The sequence below is a fragment of the Perna viridis genome, chromosome 10 (genome assembly GCF_037379345.1).
Source record: "Perna viridis isolate PV_CMFRI_1.1 ecotype Kerala chromosome 10, ASM3737934v1, whole genome shotgun sequence".
NCBI lineage: Eukaryota > Metazoa > Mollusca > Bivalvia > Mytilida > Mytilidae > Perna > Perna viridis.
Genome location: NC_142454.1, coordinates 37,253,502 through 37,274,184, shown reverse-complemented (window position 1 = coordinate 37,274,184; position 20,683 = coordinate 37,253,502). Strand labels below are relative to the sequence as shown.

Below are 20,683 nucleotides of genomic sequence, written 5' to 3'. Positions count from 1 at the left end.
GGGGTTACTGTGATTGCCATCTTACTTTTGCTTTCAAAATAAATGGATTGGTGCAAAAATCAGATGAAAATATGATACCTTAAAGTAGGGAGTACATATTTTTAAAAATCTATGACCACTTTTTAAAAGATTGTTTTTAATTTTCTGGAAAACAACTGATGAAGAGTTGGTAAAAATGAAATTTCATTCTTCTTTTTTGGGGAATAATATGGCACTTCCTTCGCAACTGCACAAACATCCAGTTATCTCGTGTATTTCTGTGGACACAGTCATTACCAATTGATGACATGACACCTGAAGAGCTGTCAGTATGCACTAAACAATAAGCCAATTAACCAATTATAACTGAACAGGGGGTAATGCAGATAGAACTCCAATAGTACCAGTAGTTCTAGAAGTTATACTTCCATGGTTTTACTGTTCTCCACAAATTTCTGTAAATCTGAGGCCTGAAGTTGCAAATAAGTTCATATAACACTCCCCCAATACTCCTTTTCACATTCTGAAATGATATTTCATTGAAGAAATGATTTGTTGTGGTTATGGTATTGTACTCATGAACTGGGTCTATATTGGATTATTTTATACAGAGTGTTAGTAAGGGAATAAAATATGAAAATAGAGATCAGCCGATCTGTAAACAAGTACTACACCATATTTTGTAACATGAGTTTTTCTATTTTAATATGACAAAAAGACTATTTCTGCATCTGAATTTCCCAGGGGTAGATATATCAGGTAATATGTTGTCTGTGGTAAAGCAAAGAACAGTAGTATATACAAAACTAAAACACAGTGCTAAAATGTTGTTTAGATCAAGTACAGTGCTTGAAAAATGTAGCACACAGGGATTTATTAGCATTGAAAATCATTTTTTTAAAAGATTGTAGCATAGCGCTCAAGATGTTGTTTAAATCAAGTACAGTGCTTGACAATATAGCACACAGGGGTTTATCACATATTTGAAAGATTATATTTTAGTGCATAAGATACCAAAATAAATTTCATTTACAAGTAGTACACTGCTTGAGAATGTTCTACAGATTCTCCTTCAGTAATTAATGATTTTAATTATTTTCCATTCAAGATGGATTCAATATGAAAGCATTAGCAAGAATGAATTTCAAAAGGAGAATAAGTTTTTCCTATGAAATCTGTAGAAATTTAAATTAAATAAAATGGCGAGAAACCTCTGGCAGAAATTTGATCATTGCCCGTCAGTTAAAAGGTCACGTATATTTTTAATCATTGGCTCAGAAAGAGAGAAAGTAATTTATTAGCTTTTGGGGAATTGCCACTAAAGGGAAGTGATAGATTAAAACAAAAGGAAAATAATAAGACAATTAATCCATCACGATACTCCTACATTATTTCACTCCTTTGTGATATACTGAATACATAGTCTAGCCTTACCAATTAACCCAGATTATATATAGTAAATATGAAGTAATGTTAAAATCTTGAGGATTTCTTTAGGGGCATGATCTATTGAATAAAAATGATTCAGTGTATTTGAAAAAATGAAGAATTCTTCAATGTTTCAATTTTTATGTCTCATGCATTTTGTAACCATTGTTTCAAATCTGAGTGGGATTTTCGGTTAAAACAGTACTGTTGACATTGAACTTGGCATGTTATTTAAATGTGGAAAGATTAGGCCAAGAAAATTTAAATATTTGGTTTCAGTTGCATATGTAGGAAATAATAAAAAAAAAAAACTTTTGTTTTTATTTTTTACATTAAGCTTACATACCATTCTTTAAAATGCAGATGTGTGTATGGCTGCCTGCAGTTTTTACACATTTTTTGCCAACTTATAATGGTATCATGCTGTCATTATCATTATCAGTGGCTTTGTCCTTATTCTATACATTTCATATCCAGACAGTAACTTGAGTATAAGTCTATTGATCTTTATGAAACTATGCCACAAAGTGCCATACCACAAAAGGAAGCCTGGGATAGATTTTAGGGTCATGACTTGAACTGATAAGGAATGAGGGTCCAGAAACAAGCATTTATGTGCAGGTAATAACTTGAGTAAAAGAGAAAAGAGCTGTTTGAAATTGTAACCACAAGGGGCCATACCGGCTGTGATTAGTGTTGGGGGTTTTTTTGGTTGTTAATGAATAAGGGACCACTTCAGTTCTGGTCAAATTATTTTCTTGTGTCAAATATATAATCACAATTAAAATTCAGAGCTAAATTTATACTTGCATGAATTGTTCAGGGTTTGATCTCTGTGCAGGTATCAAGCTGCACCCTGCGAAGCATTTTATAAATTTTATAGGCATGTTTTACTCTTCTCTGTACATTTGAATGTTTTTCATATATTTATATATATATATATATATATATATATATATATATATATATATATATACATTTATTGGTCTGTCCTGCAATACTTCAGTCATATCGTCATAAAACCATTGTTCAAAGTGAAATCGGCACTGGAAATAAAATTATTTGATCCTGCAACATTGACCTTTAACCTGTATGTGTTACCTTGAATAGGGTTAAAGATTTTCCTTGGGGCAGGAACCCTATTGACTTTCAAGGTTATAAGTTAAAGATCAAGATTACAGTGTCAGGGGTGAGTTTGATCCTTCATGTTTCCCTAATTAGCTTTATGTTTTGTCTTTTAATTCCCTCTTACATATTTTTTTTGCAGGCATTAGACAGTTTGTTTATGTTCTATTTGTAGGCATTAGGCAGTTTTTTTTATGTTCTATTTGCAGGCATTAGACAGATTTTTTATGTTCTATTTGCAGGCATTAGAGAGTTTTGTTTTATGTTCTATTTGCAGGCATTAGAGAGTTTTGTTTTATTTTCTATTTGCAGACATTAGACAGTTTTGTTTTATGTTCTATTTGCAGGCATTAGACAGTTTTGTTTTATGTTCTATTTGCAGGCATTGGACAGTTTTGTTTTATTTTCTATTTGCAGGCATTAGACAGTTTTTTATTTTCTTTTTGCAGGCATTAAACAGTTTTTTTTATTTTCTATTTGCAGGCATTAGACAGTTTTTTATTAGTATTTAATCAACAAGGCAACATTGTGTATGCATCGGAGAGTGTGACATCTCTGTTAGGACATCTTCCTGTAAGTTTTTATAGATCCTTAACTGAATGTTGAACTTTGACATCATTGTTACGACATCTATATATCTGATTCTGATTGGTGGTTTTTACGGTCTTAATTATCCTTACAGATCTTGCATGACTGCCCCTTATGGGGATTGCGTTAGTGAATGTCTGTCATTAGTTGTGGGTAGCAGAGCTCAGCCTTCTGGATATTTGCCAGAACAACTCAGTCAAAGTATGTCCTACTAGCGGCTCGGCTGCTCTGTTTATGCTCTGGCCTACTCCCAGACCCCATGACGGTCTGATAGCAATTCCCCACTCTAACTTTTTGGGGGTACGTCAACTTGTAGAGTGATCTATATATACTTTGTTGAGGATATTTATATATCCTTATTTGACCTATTGAACTTTGTTAGGACATCTTCCTGTAAGTCGTTATTTATCCTTAATTGAGGACATCTTTTGGTAAGATTTTATACCTCCTTAGTCGACCTATTGAACTTAGACATCTCTGAACATATTTTGATGAGTCTTTATATTCCCTTTCGTGAACTATTGAACTTTGTATGTTTTTGTGAAATATTTTTTACTTGAAATATTACAGCTTGGTTTTTGTAAAATTTGTTTTTATACGCCTGTCTTTCTAGATTGGATGTATTATAGTATACAAGTGTTCGTTTTTCAATATGTCTTTCACTCTTTGCACAATAGCTAAAAAATGGTGCCACTAAATCTGGTTAAACTTTTGTCAGTTGTTTCTTTCTATTGATGTGAGCTCTCTTTGGTTTTTATAAATATTTTTGTTTTTGAGTTATGGGATTTTATTCATAAAATTTTTTTGTGGATTTTGTGTTTTCTGAGTAAAACTCAGTAACTCTTGCAACAATGTCAATAAAACTTCTATGAATTGTTTATCTATATTGATGTAAGCTTTCTTTTAATTTTTGTAAGATTTTGGCCATGTGGTCTCATTTTTTCATGATTTCTTTTGCAGTCTGACCTTGTGAATCAACAAGTGTTTGACTTTATAGAAGATAAAGAACGATCTCAATTGTATAACTTAATGTGTCATGTTAGCATGACTCCAGAAAATCTCAGTAAGTAACCTGTAAACATATTGTAAATTTAACATACTTACGGGTATCAGTGTTGCATGGTTTCCAAAATTGATAAGTGTTATATACTGTGAAAGTATTATTGTTTGTGGGGTACCAATTTTCGTGGTCTACAATTTCTATTGTATTCAAGAAAACTTTTGACAAAATATTTTGTTCGTTGAAGCATGTGATAAATTTCCTGATAAAAAAAAAAAACTACATAAACCTACCAGTTTCAAAAGAAGTAATAGAAAATTGCATTGTACAGTAACTTTGTGTGTTTTTTTAGCATGTTATTGACCTTACAGACCATAAATAATGTTTGTATTGGTTAATTTGTATTTTCAAAATAAAGATATTTAATTAAGACATTTTAATGTTAAGATTGAAACTGAGGAGTTACGACATTAAGACATTTTAGTGGGTAAGCCAAAATTTTCACATAATTACAGGGAATAAAGGGTTGTTAGTAGGTAAGTACTGAACAAATTATTTTGCATTTAATAAATTTATTTTGGTAACTATAAATTGATTCCAATTTTGATCTTGTTGAAATGAAAAATGTTCTAAAATTCTCTTATTCTTTATAGACAAATTAAACAAATCTTATTGACTTTTATAACATCCTCCTGGTAATAAAATGGTATGCACCATGTAATTATTAGGGTAAGAACCTTTCAATTTATTTAATTGTGCATTTATAGTAAAAATTAACATACACGATTTGTTTTGTGTTAAAAATATTTTCCTAGAAATGAATTTTAAAGGATACATTTAAGTTTTATTTTGTTAGAAATAGTGGGTGGAAATTTAAAAGATGAAGATTTATTTATTCCCACTTGGTATGGTATTTATGGATAAAGGTTTTTATGTACGTAATTTAATGGAATATTTATGTGGTAGTTTAAAAAAGGTATCTTAGACTGATTAAATTGAATGAAAAAATAAGTTGAACTTGAAACTGCAGTTCCCCAATGGAACATGGAAAATGTTAAGATTGAAACTGAGGAGTTATGAGAGAAACTTTAAGTAATGATCCAAATAAGAATCAGGCAAAATTTATTCCAAATTTATTTTAGATGTAGGATAGCATGTCTTGTAATCATCTCCTGCATGAATCTTAGATGGACAGATATTTATAAACAATTCTCTAGTTTGAAATTATATTCAAGTGCCATTCACTAAATTTCAGGCAGTAGATGAAACTTATCAGAAAAAAAAACCTACCATTTCAATATTTGTACCATCAGAATCAAGGATTGCACTGTAAATAAACACATCAACTCAGTGTTGTGTGCTTGCCTTATGTACTGGAGGTTGTGGGTTTGATTTCCATATGGGTCACACTTTGAATAGATATCTCTGCTTCTCTGCTAAGAACATGGCATATTGAAGATAGAGTTACAATTGTTTTGGCTCAGAGTGGGAATAAAGTGTCAGAGTTAGGTGACATGCCTGCCTTTGGACTGTTGTTTCCGGGAGCTATCACAATAAATGTATGACTAGTACAAAACTGGGTCTGTTCAGTGCATCAAATGTTCTCATTCTGAAATGTATAAATATCTATTAAGGATGTTTAAACCACAATCAGAAAATATTAATGTAAACTTCAGGGGCAGATAACTCTGTCAAATGTGTCTTTATCCAACATGAATTGCCAAGCAGAGATAAAATAGACTTCTTTTTGTGAATGTATATTGTCATATCAATATGCTTATAATTTCTATTTTCTATATGAAGGAAAACATGTTTTTCCTTATTGAATTCTGGTAAACACATGTATCAAGCAGATTTGATGCGTAAAGGACAGTTTTCAAATTAAAATAATTGACTTCCAATTTTTTTTTTAAAGATTCATTATGAAAATCTCTGTCTGCCCTTTCAATAAGATTTCAGATATCTCTTACAATTTTCAACTTTTGCAGTTATATCTAGCTACACTTAGAGGAGTATTTATTGTAACATTATTTTGAGTTTTTGTTTTTTTTTTTTGTATAATTATATCTATTTATTTTTATAGATGAAAATCAGATAACATTCTGCTGTCATTTTAAACGTGGGACATTAGAGTCAGGGAAATCTCCTGTGTTTGAAACAGTGAGATTTACTGGATTCAAGCACTGGAATAGTAAGTTCTCTATGAAGTCATACAGTGAAACCTGTCTAAACTGAACCCTGAATACTCCAAAAACCTGTATAAATTGGAGACTTTTAAAATCCCTTTATATCAGTTTAAATATATTTTGAATCTAGGGGTTTCATTTAGACAGGGTTTACTGTAGATGAAGTGTTATTAAAGCAAAAGTATAGAAGAATGATCAAGAAACCAAGAAATCATAAGAATGTAATCCAGAGACAAAGACATGAAAAACAGACACACACAACAAAGAACATAAAGTAACTAAAATAATTACACGAAGTAACAAAAGTAAATGAGCAACTCATACTCCACTAAAAACTGAGAGCATGGACCAGGTGCACTGGTAGGGCACAAGGGATGAAATATTGATTCCAAATGGCTGTAACTACTATCATATGTCATAAGTTAACACCGATGATTTCTTTTCTTGAACCATAGAAGTCATTTCTGCATCAAAACAAATTTAAAACAATCAACCACGCCTTTAACGCCAGACAGTCAAACTAAGAAAAAACCAAAGAAATAAAAAACAAAAAAATAAAGTAACTAAACAACAGCATAAAACTTGCAAAGAAATAGCAACAAAACCAAAAGGAAGAATCTTTTTCTCGAGTAAGCTGCAGATACAAAAAAACCCAAAGATTTTAGTTTATTGTAGTTTATGTATTTTTATCCCATTAATTTCAGATTTTAACGACAACGAAGATAGTTGGGGTTATGGAATGTTATCACAAATCAAGGACAATACTTGTTTTTGTTGTACAGTGCAATTAGAAAATGCTCAGTTCATTAGAGAAATGTCAATAGTGGACGAGTCTAAGTCCGAGTTCACTTCCAGACATAGTTTAGAATGGAAATTTTTATATCTTGATCATAGGCAAGTATTTTGTAAAAGATACTGAATTTGTTCTAATACAGTTTTTATCACTGTAAATTGTGAAGTTGCCAACTGATTTACAGCCCTTGAAAGATGTAAACTTCCCTTTCTATTGTGTATGGTAAATGGAATATCATTGATAATTGATGGTATGTGGTGTCTTGAAAATGCATTATGTTTTACTTTTTTTTCTATAGATTATGTGGATTTTTGTATTTTGGGGCCTTTATGGCATGGGTTTTGCCCATCATTGAAGACTGCATGGTGACCTGCAAAAGTTTAATTGTTCATTGCTTGGCTTTTGGTGCATGAGTGTCTCATTGGCAATCATTCCACATGTCCTGTTTTTATATGAATACCAATCTTATATAAATGTTGCAAATTTTGATTTACTGTGCCCATGAGTAACCTCAGTAAATACAGTTGAACCTCGTCAAGTGTAAGTCGAAGGGACCATGGAAAAATGTTCGAGTTATCGTAGGTTCGAGTAATCCGAGGTCCAGGATAAACTGGAAATACTAGTAGTTTGGTCCATGATTGTGTCTGTATTTACATCATTTGTTGTGCTTGCACATATACATGTACTTGACCACTTTACACGGTACTTCGTAATGTCATGCATTTCATATCGGAAGATATTTTTTTTGTATGTTATACATCATGTTTGAAATACTGAACGGCACTAAGTGTTTTAGTGAAATTTCCTTTTTATTTTTTCTATATCAAAAACTTCATAGTTCATAACATGCTGCTTTTGTTTGATTCACAATCACAAGTATCGTCAAACCATGTCCTCTACATTATTACGATAAAATTTCAAATTCACTAGCAAAACGAATGTAGTCGTTGAAATGCCCTTCCTATCGTCTGTTTGATGTTTCATTAAATTGTCAGATATCATTACAATTCATCTGTATTTAAAAAATTTTTTTTTTCAAAATACAATGTATCTTAATATCCGATATTAATGTTCTGACATGTTATTAATTAAAAATTCATTTCTTTTAACAACACGTGCAATTTTAATTTAATTAAATAAACAAATCAAACCATAAAGGGTGTCAGCAAATTAATTTTATAGCCACACTGAATGTTGTTAAAACACACTTCAATCGTGGTTTGTAATAAAGCAATCAGTTTTCCGACAAATTAGTTGACTTTGAGACATCAGGGTTAATTAACCTGGAAGTCTTATTGAAGGGACTGATTGATTACGTCGAGTTATTCGAGATTTTGACTAATCCAAGTTCAACACATCGAGGTTCGACTGTAGTGCATGTGAAAGTTACAATGTAATGACCTTTTGGTTTAAAATTTGGAAACATTTAATTTTACCATGAACTTTTTGTTTATATTGTACATTTTGTGTTAAGTACCTTTTACATCAGACTATCCTTTTCCTTTGTATTTCATAGTTTGTATTTCACTATAGCCTTTTTGCTACTACAAAATCTCTGCTATTTGTATATGGGTAAATGTTTTATGGCTAATTTAGAATAGGGAAAAAATGGTGTATTGTAAATGAAAAATGGGGTAAGGAAATGGTATAATGGGAGATGGTCTATCATAAATGGGATACTGTGAGAGTGGGAAAGTTACACCATATAAGTACTGTAGTACTACTACTACTGGAGTAGTGCTAATATTGTTTGGTTTTTCTACCCTCCTGCCTTTTTCATCATTGAACTTTTTTCAATTTATATCCAATTTATTTTTTGTTGTGAACCTTATTGCATACTAAGTGAATTGATCTTAATGGGGATCTACACCCCTTTTGAATATCAAGCTCAATCCCAGTCCTGGTAAAATGTTTTAGACCTTTTTTTAGAATCTAAGATCATGTACTGAAACTTAGTACAGTTGAACTTGATATTAGCTTAAAAAATATATATGGTATGCCATTTCATGAAAATTAACAATTTCTTTATATCCAGACTTAATGTGGTGACTTGAATATTTAATTTTGTAGAGCATCACCCATCATAGGTTACCTCCCTTTTGAAGTATTAGGAACTTCAGGGTACGACTACTATCATCCTGACGACCTTGACTGTCTCAGTAAATGTCATGAGCAATGTAAGTATTCCTTTGATTATTTCCCTTGATTTTTATCACTACTGAATTTGTGATGGTCATACTTGTTTTAGATCCCAGCATAAAATTGTAGACAATGATATTGCCACCTGGGTTAGAACTTGAATGATTATATCGCCCATCAATCTTGTTTCCTGTTCTTCTGGTTCTTATATTAAGGAGATAGACCTAGGGTAAGGGACATTACTCTTGAAATCAGTGATATGTTTGTATCATATTCAATTTCACCGAAGCCTTTCAAGTTTTCCTTTGAAACAGAATAAAATCAATCCAAGTTACTTTGATGCTTTCACGAGATTGATGTAAAATGCTGAATACAAACGTTCCAATGATTTGTATGAGTCATGTCTCTTACCCTAGGTCTACCTCCTTAAGCAAATTTCTTTGTAAGGAAGCCTCGCTATATCTATACAGACTGAGTCTTGGTTTTCTTAGGTACTATCACATTATGATAGGTTCTTAGGTTATCTCCCTTTTGAGGTGCTTGAGACTCCATTATGACTAACCATAGCTACCTCAGTAAATGAAAGAAACACTGAAGGTATAACTAAGACTACTCCCATTAGTTCAGTCTCAAAGGTGTTTTTTATTCTTGGAAGTTACTGTACAAATATCGTTCAGGATAAAGAGGAAGAGTTTATGTTATATTTTTCTTTAGAGGAGGATACATGATGTTACTGTTCATCTTTCTATTCAATTCTTTGTCTTTTCCATATTATTGATGTGAAAATTTTGGTACCAATATCCTTCAGTGGATTCAAAACTTATTAAATAGTACTATGAAAGGTCATTGTTTTTAAAGGTTATAGGTCAAAAGTCAAGGTCACAGTATTTTTCTCCCACATTTATAGGAATCAATCTTTACATTTCTGTTGTATCATCATATATAACCTCATTTCCTAGTTCCAGTTTTTGTCATTTAAGTAGCACTCCAGCTAAGGATCATGCAAAATGTGATTCATGGGTTAAAAGCCTACATATTTTTATTTTTGATACTTTGTTTATTTAAACAGAAATTAACATACGGTTTTCCATATATCCCATGTTCTTAGGAGATAAAAATTGTATAGAATGCACTGTAGATTTCAAAATTAAGGATGATAACTCTGTAAATGACATTCAAATACGCCCCGTGCAGGTCCGGGTGTTAAAAGAATAGGCCTGCAGCAGCGCTAAGCTTGTCGTATAAGGCGACTAAATAGTGCTCAGAAACCTAGCCGGGGGCTAGGCGCTCTGCCCACAGAGCAACTGGGAAGTGTGCCCCAGATGGTGGAATGGGGTACCCCTGGTGTGTTACATGCTGGGGTTGTCAGGCTATAATACGGAAAACCTGACCGCAAACCATAGTGGTGCACCGTGTTGGGAAAGATGCCACGTTCCTCGCACGTTAAAGAACCCTGCTGTGGTATTCGATAGGAGTAGGAACCTTTGCGTTCCGCCACAGGAGGCTAAATTGCCCGACCTTACCCATCCCCCCTTTTTCCAGTGGCAATCAAAATTTGTCGACCCTATTATCCTTGTGACCATCCTTTTTTTTTCATTTCATGTTCATTTTATCATCCATTTCATGTTCATTGTCTTAATATAGCTGAAATATTGCTGCTCGGACGTTAAACCCCAACAACAACAAACAAACAGACATTCAAATACAATAGAATCTACTGGATTTTCAATGTGGATTATCTTCTAGGAGCAGACAGATTTGAATGAATAATTACACATTTCATAGTATAGACCCATAAAACTACTTAATTACAAAAATAAAAATATGTAGCCTTTTTTTGTAGTGTATCACATTTTTCAGATTTTGCATGATTCTTACAAGGACAGTTACTTAATAAATTTCCTTCTTTACTTAAGCAAACTCGGTTTTAAATCATGTACATGTATGTTGCTCATTCTGCACTGTTTGTTTAAAATCCAGTGATGTTTAATTATTAGTTAGACTCTAGATGCCATTCCACAACCATAGCAACCGAACTGTATACTTTGAAAAAAAAAAATGATGTTTTACCGTAACTCTTGCTTTTAAGACATTCTGCTAATTTTCAGTTTTTGTACCTTGACCTTCAGTGTTTATTGTTAATTCAACCATGGAACCATAAGGTCAAGATAATGGGGCTCACTAAGTTTTGTTTATAGAATCTATCAAGTAACATATTTTTATTATGAATTTGTTTTATTTTTTACTTGTTTAAAATTGTCTTTTTATACTTTACTCCAAATACAGCCAAAATATTTCTAGGTAGGAACTTATCTACGATTTTTTTCATATAAAGAAAATTTTGCATGATAACGTTAGTAGAACACCGATAGATTTGCAAACATTTTCGGGTATATAAGGTAAGTATCCCATAATGTGTAGAAGACAGTGAAATCTGTTGTGCTCTCTCTGCCACTTGCTATGGTGATTTTTACTGGCCTTATCAGACTGCAGTACTTATCTTCCTTATATCAGTTTAATGCCATTTTGAATTTCATTTTGAGCCTCTTCAAATATCTTGATTTCAAGCAATTTGTTCAGGTCTATTATAACCTAACTGTTATAATCAATTGCTGTCATTATTTTCAATTATTAGTGTAGAGATTGGTTTTATTGCAAGAAATTTCTTGTCCATTACTAAATACTACTTTTGAAAATCCATGCTTGATTCTTCATGGTTGTAATTAGGAAAATTATTGATTTTAAAGTTGGTACTGCCAGTGTATAGCCCTGTAGCTTCATTTCTAATTATTTCCATGGAAGACAAAATGACACATAGGTTTGATGGAGCAGTATTTTGATGTTACAGGAAGTTGTACTTAAATTACCTCCCCTGTGATAAAGCATCTGTGTTTAATTGTACATCCACATTATTAACTTTAAACATATTTGATTTAATCATGAATTGGATTGGGCAGCAGGCTAGGCCCAGGCATGGATTCACAGGGTAGGACCTGCCATACACCCCAAAGAAAAAATATAAAAAAATTGGGAAAAGATATTTTTTCTCATTAAATATTGTTTTTTTGGGGGGGTTTTAACATAGTAAAACATTGACATCAAGGTTTATAAATATGTAGACATGGGGATACCCATTTCATATGCATTACTCCTATGTCCACACCACTGGAATTTAATGAAATTTTCACGAAATTTGTATTTAGCATTGAATATTTGGACCTTCTATTTTAGATTTTAATCTGAAGTTTTTTTTAGGTATCACATCAGCAAACATGGACTTTATCATTTCCTGACATGGCTTACCCATCTCTTAACTCATTGGAATTTAATGAAACTGAATAGGTGCATGTTAATTACTAAAGAGGGGTATCAATTTATTGACCATTGCTTACAGTTTTACTAGATTGAAGAAGCATTGAATTTTAATTTAGGCATAGCCCTGTTCTGAAGCAGATTTGGTATGTTCATCAAATCAACCTTTGTAGATGCACGTGTCTTTCCATCTGTTTGTTACAAAATTTGGATACAATTTCTGGCCTTGGCAACATCAGAATATGATAAAAAAACTGCTTGCTAAGAAGGATGGTTTCCCTTCCAGAGCCAGCTCCCAGATAATAATTTCTTAACTCTAAGGCTCTACTTTCTAAGTTTTCATGTATTTTTAACCTGTCTGAACCAAACTAATTGTATGGTTCAAACGTTTTTTTTTTCTTCAACGCAGTCAGTATAATTTCACTCTTTAACCCTTTTACCTTAAAGATGCTTTTCCATGGAAACGCAAGTTACCTGATCGTAATTCTGTCTCCCGATTGGCCAAATACTGATAACTTAGTGGTGTTCGAAAAAACTGCATTGAAAATTGAAATTGGATGCTGTGTGTTATTTCCTGAATGAAATGTAAAAATTTTCAGGAAAAGAATTTTACTGCGTCTGCTATCTTTTTTATTAAGATAGTACTTGTTTTTGATAGACAGGTTATACACTATTGTTGTTAACAAGTTATCAAAATGCAATCCTTAGAAAATTGTGCTAAAATTTGTGATTAAAAAAAATGATTTTAAGTAGGATTTGACAGATTAAGATTTCATTTCTTTCTTTACTTAGTCCTTTGTATCATACAAACTTTTTTCAACAAGGTCTTCAATTTCATATGTTCTTATCCTAGCAATTAGTGTCACAATATTGATAAATTGCCAATCAGTTTCCCCAAATCAAAACAGAAAACTAAAACCCAAAAGTTCTTTTTTGGGAAGAAAATAATTGAACACAAAACTAGTGAGAGAAAGTTTTATTTATTTATTTATTTATTTGCAGTAATGCAGAAAGGAGAGGAGACATCATCTTATTACAGGTTCTTGACAAAAGGTCAACAGTGGATATGGTTAAGGACACGATATTATATCACATATCATCAATGGAATTCCAAACCAGAATTTGTTGTCTGTACAAATGTTGTAGTCAGGTATGTTTCATTCCCCTGCATATCTTCCTCTCTTTCTTTACAATGCAGTAGCCTAAGTGTAATAGTGCAATTTCTCATGCATTCTGAAAGCTGATTTTGGCAACATTTTCCAGCGATTAAATGTTTTTCTCTTTGATCTGTCACATTTTGGCCCCGTCTCTGGCATTTGTGTCTTGAAAGCTTTGCAACCCTTTAAGTGACCATGAAATTCATTAAGGCGGGAGTGTTTACATTCCCAAGCATGTCTCTTCTCTTTTCCATTTTGCTAATTTTCGTGGATTCTGTAAAGTGTACACAGTTGCAGGTATCAATTTTTTGTGGTTAAAGAAATGATTAGAGTTATATAGTGTTAAAAAATCAATTTCGTGGGCACTATTTTTTGCACTTTTCAGTCACCCGCGAAAAAAGTGAAAATATGTACACCTTGTTTACAGTACCCTATTAAGGTTAAACAGAAAGTAACATGCATGTAGTCTGTAATCAGTATTAATTTATACATACAGTAGTGTTCGCTTATAATGTACTGGCCCCAGCGCCACAAAATTTGAACTGTTTGTGACAATATAAATTTCAAAGACTTTGAGTGGAGTTGCCGTGGAAGTTAAGAATATTCTCTGACAAGTATTTTTCAACTTTTGTGGCACTAGGGCCTGGGTTATAATAAATTCAGGCTTATAATGAATTAGAAAATATTTCCCAGTCACAGTATTTTAAAACCTATGCATTTTGTCATGGTTATAACAAATTCATCATATAGAAATCCGGGATTTAGGATATAGGATGTATTTTATAAGGCCCAGTGACAGATTGAATGCTGAAGTTTGCCCGTATAAAATGAAGGATTAATTTAATTCTTATGTTAACATTGGAACCTGTTATCTGCTATTTATCTTTAAAGAAGATAAGTAGATCTAAAATCTTTATATTTAAAAGTGAAGAAGGAAGTGTTTCTCATCTTCTAGTACATTGCAGATATTGTACGAACATCATTTTCCTAGAAACGTTTGAAACAATTTTAATTATTAACTTGTGCTTGTTTTAATAGTTATGCCGATGTACGAGACAATATGTTCCGTGAGATGGGCTATAGCACGTCAAATAGTAGTGTGCCAAATAAAAGAGAGAGAAGTCCATCAGTCTGTTCTGTGACATCGGGACCTAATCTCTCTTCATGTCATAGTGTTGGATCTGCTTTGTCAGATAGGGCAGGTAAGTCTGATGTCAATTGTTTTCTTACTGTTCATATCATTTGTTTATATAACTAGAACTGTAGCTGTAGTACTGTACAGGCTCTCAAGCGATTCCTGATTTTCCTAATTATTCCTGATTTTTCCTGATTTTGAGCATTTCCTGAATTTCCCTGAGAAACTTCTGATAACTCCTGATTTTGAACCTTTGCACCACCAAAAAAATGTTACATATAAAATATTTCATAGTGTTATACAAGCAAAACTGAATGTATTTTGTGAAGAATGATATTGTGTTCATTGGGTTGCTGTTTTACATTCAAATAGTGACTTTTCTTCAATAAATGTCACATTATGGGAACAGCTATCGTAGGGATTTTCTTTTATTTTTGTCGGTCTGTTTTATATCTTTGCATTGAAGGCTGTCATTTTCATGGACTTTTGTATTATTACATTACTTTTTATGTTAAAAAATTCCTAATAAACTCCTGATTTTTTAGAAAATTATTTCCCTGATTTTCTAATTTTTTGGACCAAAAATGTGCTTGACAGACTGTTTGTTGGGTTCCAGTGTTCTTGGTTAAGGGGAAAATGATTCTTGAATTTGTGGATTTGTCAACACTATCATACAATGAAATGGTAAATTTCATTTTCATTCAGCACCAAATTTCGTGGTTTATCAAAACCATGAAAACCACGAAAATTGGTACCCGACGAATAATAGTACTTTCACAGTATTGTAATGAATCATGAAGAAGATATGTATGAACCACAATAATAAGTATTCTTGATGTTGATTAATGAATCAGTTGTAAATTAGAATAGGAAATAATCCATGGCTGCCAAATTTTCATTAAGTATCGTAACATGGGTAGGCATAATGTTCATAAATATTTTTTTACCATGATATTATTCTGTGCTTTATTTTATCATGGTTAGTAACAATGATTTCCTTTCATCTTTCCTCTGCCTATAATAGAATACAAATGTATCAACCAAATACAGAACAGAGACATGTACACCAAGTATTGTAAATATGCATTTCTAAATATAAGAAATGAAGAAGAAATAAAATTGGAAAGTTTTCTGATATCATGTACTGGGGTAATCTGCTGGAGTATGTCATAGAAAAAGCAACAAATGCAAATTCAAATGGTGAAATGCAACAAATGTGCCATCATATAACCATTAAAAAAATAGTAATTACTTACAGAGATCACCAAATGGTCTTCAGTAAGTGTAAACACGCCTTCAAGTAATCTCTGAAAAGCCCTGACAACAAAATTAATAAAATCCATGGTAACAGAATGATGACGCTCTTTCAAGATGAACTAAAAAGTCAAAATAACAACAGGAAGACACATTAATGACCAACAGTAAGTATATAAATATTGTCTTATACAGGTTCATCCAAAGCCAGTGACAATGACAACTCTCCTTCCTCCAGTGTTCCTACCAGTAAATATATCCCACAGACAGTCTCACAACATCTCCAGCTCCTTCTTCAACATAGACTCTTACAGCAACCATTAATCCCCAGTCAGGCAGCTGTTGGTCTGGTCTCTGTAGACAATCAGGTAAGAGAACCAGTCACCTTAGTAACCAGTTTGGCAGCTGTTGGTCTGGTCTCTGTAGACAATCATGTAAGGGAACCAGTCACCTTAGTAACCAGTTTGGCGGCTGTTGTTCTGGTCCCTGTAGGCAACCAGGTAAGAGAACCAGTCTCCTTAGTAGCCATTTAAGCAGTTGTTGTTCTGGTCCCTGTAGGCAATCTGGTAAGGGATACAGTTACTGTAGTAACAAATCCTTCTGCTATTTGTTTGGTCTTGGGAGAAAATCCAGTATGAATACTAAAGATTTTAGTGATAACTTCATTAATATACTTATATGAAAGAAAACCTTTGAAAAAAATACAGCAACTGACAGTTGATGGAATTTCAATGAATAGTGAGAAATGTCCTGCACCTGGAGTCTGCTTTTGACTGGCCCTTGAAATGAACCAGTATACCAGTTCAGCAAAAATGGGTATCAGTCTATTTCTTTTACTGTGTTTTTGATCCACCACAAGTGAATTTTATTAGTATTTATGTACACAAATTTTACACAATGAAAACACCATTTGTAATTTTTTCTTACATTACAGAATGTAGTAAGACAGCAATCTATCTCAAGTACACAACAGTTACCAACAGAAACTCCCCCATCACCACAGGTAAGATAGAAGGGAACAAACATAAACTCCCCCATCACCACAGGTAAGATAGAAGGGAACAAACATAAACTCTCCCGTCACCACAGGTAAGATAGAAGGCAACAAACAGAAACTCCCCCATCACCACAGGTAAGATAGAAGGGAACAAACAGAAACTCCTCCATCACCACAGGTAAGATAGAAGGGAACAAACAGAAACTCCCCCATCACCACAGGTAAGATAGAAGGGAACAAACAGAAACTCCTCCATCACCACAGGTAAGATAGAAGGGAACAAACAGAAACTCCCCCATCACCACAGGTAAGATAGAAGGGAACAAACAGAAACTCCCCCATCACCACAGGTAAGATAGAAGGGAACAAACAGAAACTCCCCCATCACCACAGGTAAGATAGAAGGGAACAAACAGAAACTCCTCCATCACCACAGGTAAGATAGAAGAGAACAAACAGAAACTCCCCCATCAGCACAGGTAAGATAGAAGGGAAGAATTAAAGGAAATATCATTGCAGTATTTTATGAATAGTAATGATTAGAGAAAAGGAAAATCATTAACTAGGGGAAAAATAATAGAAAAACAATTATCATATTGATTAAACTAGGGGAGAAGAAATAAGAAGTGATGGGTACTCTAAATATTAACTGAGAGAAAAGTAATGAATACTCAAAATATTACTAGGGGTGAAGTATTGAGTACTTTAAATATTAACAAGAGAAGTAATGAGTACTCTTAATTTAATAGGGGAGAAATAATAGCACTTTAAATGTCAACTAGGGGAGAAGTGAGGAGTATACTAAATATTAACTGGGGAGAAGTGATGAGTGCACTCGATGTTCTAGGATTTTTCCAAATTCTAGGTGTCTGCGAGAAAACTCGAAATTAGTATTAACTTTCCCACACTTGAACTTTGCTGTCCAAAATTAACAAGTCCTTGAAAAAAAATTCAAGTTTATTATTTGCCAAAGGTAAAGTGGAATATAATAAACAACTTTCCCTCGCCAAAATTGCACTTGTCTCTGGTGACGGGAAAGTGGAATCATAGGGCAGTGATGTCATTAAGTATTAGCTAGGGTAGAAGTGAGAAGTATACTTAAGAAGTGATGCGTACACTGAATATCAGGGGATAGGTAATTGTATTATTGAATTATTAACAAGGGGATAGTTGATAGATACAGATCCTAAAAAGTTTGCTCGTGGGGATTTAAGTGTATAGTTTGTAAGAGGACCTAGATTATAGCAGAAATTAAAAGAATGTAATCCAGGGACAAAGACCAGATATGGAAAACTGACAAACACATCTAAGAACATAAAATAACCAAAATAATACATTCAAAGTAACAAAAGTAAATGAGCAACTCGGACTCCTCTAAAAACTAGGAGCATGGACCAGGTGCACCGGTAGCATAAGTGTCCTCTGCTTTTCTAGAAACACCCTCAAATTGCTAATAAAATGTCAAGTCCGGGGTAGACGAACGATGTAAATGGTGAAATAGGAGCTAATTACTTGGTATACTTCTGAAATGGTTAATGAATGGGGAAATTAAGGGATACAGTTCTGTGATTGTTAGCTTTGAGGAATAATGGAATTAAATCATTAATTAGGGGAAAATTGATTTGTATAATTTTAAACATTTTACCTAGAAGAGTCCAACTTCTTATTCATCAAACAACTTTAACTAAATTCATGAAATATTTGTGATTTGCAGTTTGACTACCACTTATCAAGTAACCTTTATGATACCCCACGCAATGAAGTTGTAGGGTATAATGGTTTTGACCTGTCTTTTTTTCTTTCGGTTCACCCATGCATCATAAATTTTTGTGGCTTTGATAGCACCTTTATTCTTTACCAATTTCCTTGAAACTTTGTAAGTAGCAAAACAAACGTTGGATTGGAATGATTTTTGTGTATGTTTGTCAAGTTATGGTGGGGGCACTTTTTTGGAGGAGGACTTAAAAAAAATCAATGAGGTTTTTGACCATGATGCAAATGTATGCTATTGAGGTATAATCTTGTGAGCATGCTCACTAAGGTTCCTTAATTTTTTTAGTTATACCTTACACCAGTGCAACGACAGCTTTATCAACAGCTCCATGAAAAATCTCAACATTTACAACAAGCGATACTTCGTCAACAAGCAGAGCTTCAACAGATTACCCAGCAACTTAGTCTTGCTAAACAAGGAGCGTTACCTGTTCCCATAATGCCTGCTACACAACAGCCCCCAACTTGTACATCTTGTAAGTATTAGTCATCATATTTTATACCTCTACTGAATGAGTGGGTGGTATATTTGAATCACCATGTCCATTTGTCATTCCGTTCCAATTCTGTTGAAATTATCTCAGCTCCCAATAAGTGGATTGATAACAAATTTGGAATGTGGCTTGGTATAGTTAAAGCGTACAATGTAAGCGGTTTGGTTGCTGTCTAATATCAACTTCCTGTACAAGTGGGGGTAAACCTAGTGCAACTTCATGTACAAGTGGGGGTAAACATAGTACAACTTCCTGTACAAGTGTGGGTAAACCTAGTACAACTTCCTGTACAAGTCGGGGTAAACCTAGTACAACTTAATGTTCAAGTGGGGATATATGTAGCACAACTTCCTGTACAAGTGGGGGTAAACCTAGTACAACTTCCTGTGCAAGTCGGGGTAAACCTAGTACAACTTCCTGTACAAGTCAGGGTAAACCTAGTACAACTTCCTGTGCAAGTAGGGGTATACCTAGTAAAATGTTTTTAGTAATTTTGAAGCAAAAAACCACTACTGTTTATTTCAGTTTAAACCATTTTAATTTTATTGTCTATTTATTTTACAGGGGTGGATCCAGAATATTAAAATGGGGGACGGTCCCATTTTAAAAATTTGTAAAAGAGGGAGGTGTCCAGACTATCTTTTGCTGTTTTTTTTTCTCTGTGTGACGTTGCTTACAGTATTTCTAGTTAACACTCTTATGTTTTCACTAATATGATCATAATATCTGAGATTTCCCTCATGTGGTCTTACATAAATGAAACTACGTATATTTTTGGACTTGTTTTTATATTTCAGTTGTGAATAAGTCGTCAAATTAAGGAACCATCTAAATGGAAATTATAAAGTTCTTTGAACAGTTTCATTTTTTGTCAGAATTTTATTCAATGTAAAACATTTCAAAATCACAATCCAAACTATGAACTGTATTAAGTTTGAATATTTTGTAAATATTTGCCCCAACTGTTCAGGGTTTGACCACTGCAGTCATAACAAGTTGCTCCCTGCAAAGCATTTCATTTTGATTGGATAAATAGGATATTTATTTTTTTTACTGTTTTTAGTAAATCAGATTAAGCTTAACCAATGAAAATGGCAAATTATGTATTTCAAAAGTGACTATTTTTAAATTGCTTTACACTTAAGTATGTATTTCATTATAATAAGAGAAAAGCGTGACCTTAAATTGATGCAAAGGGTTTGTCCTCTTATTGGTCATGGAAGTAAAGAGAATTTTATGACTAACCTTCGTATGTTGAATGTTTAAAAGGACCAAGTATACTTAATACATGTAGGATGATTTGACCATATTTCTCTGATTTGA

At 33.1% G+C, this 20,683-nt stretch overlaps 1 protein-coding gene across 2 annotated transcripts in view; it reads left to right on the top strand.

Moving 5' to 3' along the window:
* LOC148605654 (circadian locomoter output cycles protein kaput-like) overlaps window positions 1–20,683 on the top strand; it is a 56,133-nt gene that overhangs the window by 26,056 nt on the left and 9,394 nt on the right. Inside the window, exons 5-15 of one of the 2 annotated variants that reach the window (XM_088548357.1) lie at window positions 3,016–3,105; window positions 4,081–4,183; window positions 4,636–4,656; window positions 6,204–6,311; window positions 7,011–7,200; window positions 9,170–9,276; window positions 13,553–13,700; window positions 14,746–14,909; window positions 16,292–16,464; window positions 17,031–17,099; window positions 19,153–19,342. In XM_088548357.1, the coding sequence (XP_088404483.1) occupies window positions 3,016–3,105; window positions 4,081–4,183; window positions 4,636–4,656; window positions 6,204–6,311; window positions 7,011–7,200; window positions 9,170–9,276; window positions 13,553–13,700; window positions 14,746–14,909; window positions 16,292–16,464; window positions 17,031–17,099; window positions 19,153–19,342 (1,363 nt within the window). The remainder of the gene's footprint in view (window positions 1–3,015; window positions 3,106–4,080; window positions 4,184–4,635; window positions 4,657–6,203; window positions 6,312–7,010; window positions 7,201–9,169; window positions 9,277–13,552; window positions 13,701–14,745; window positions 14,910–16,291; window positions 16,465–17,030; window positions 17,100–19,152; window positions 19,343–20,683) is intronic. The other variant, XM_088548358.1, reaches the window with a different exon arrangement.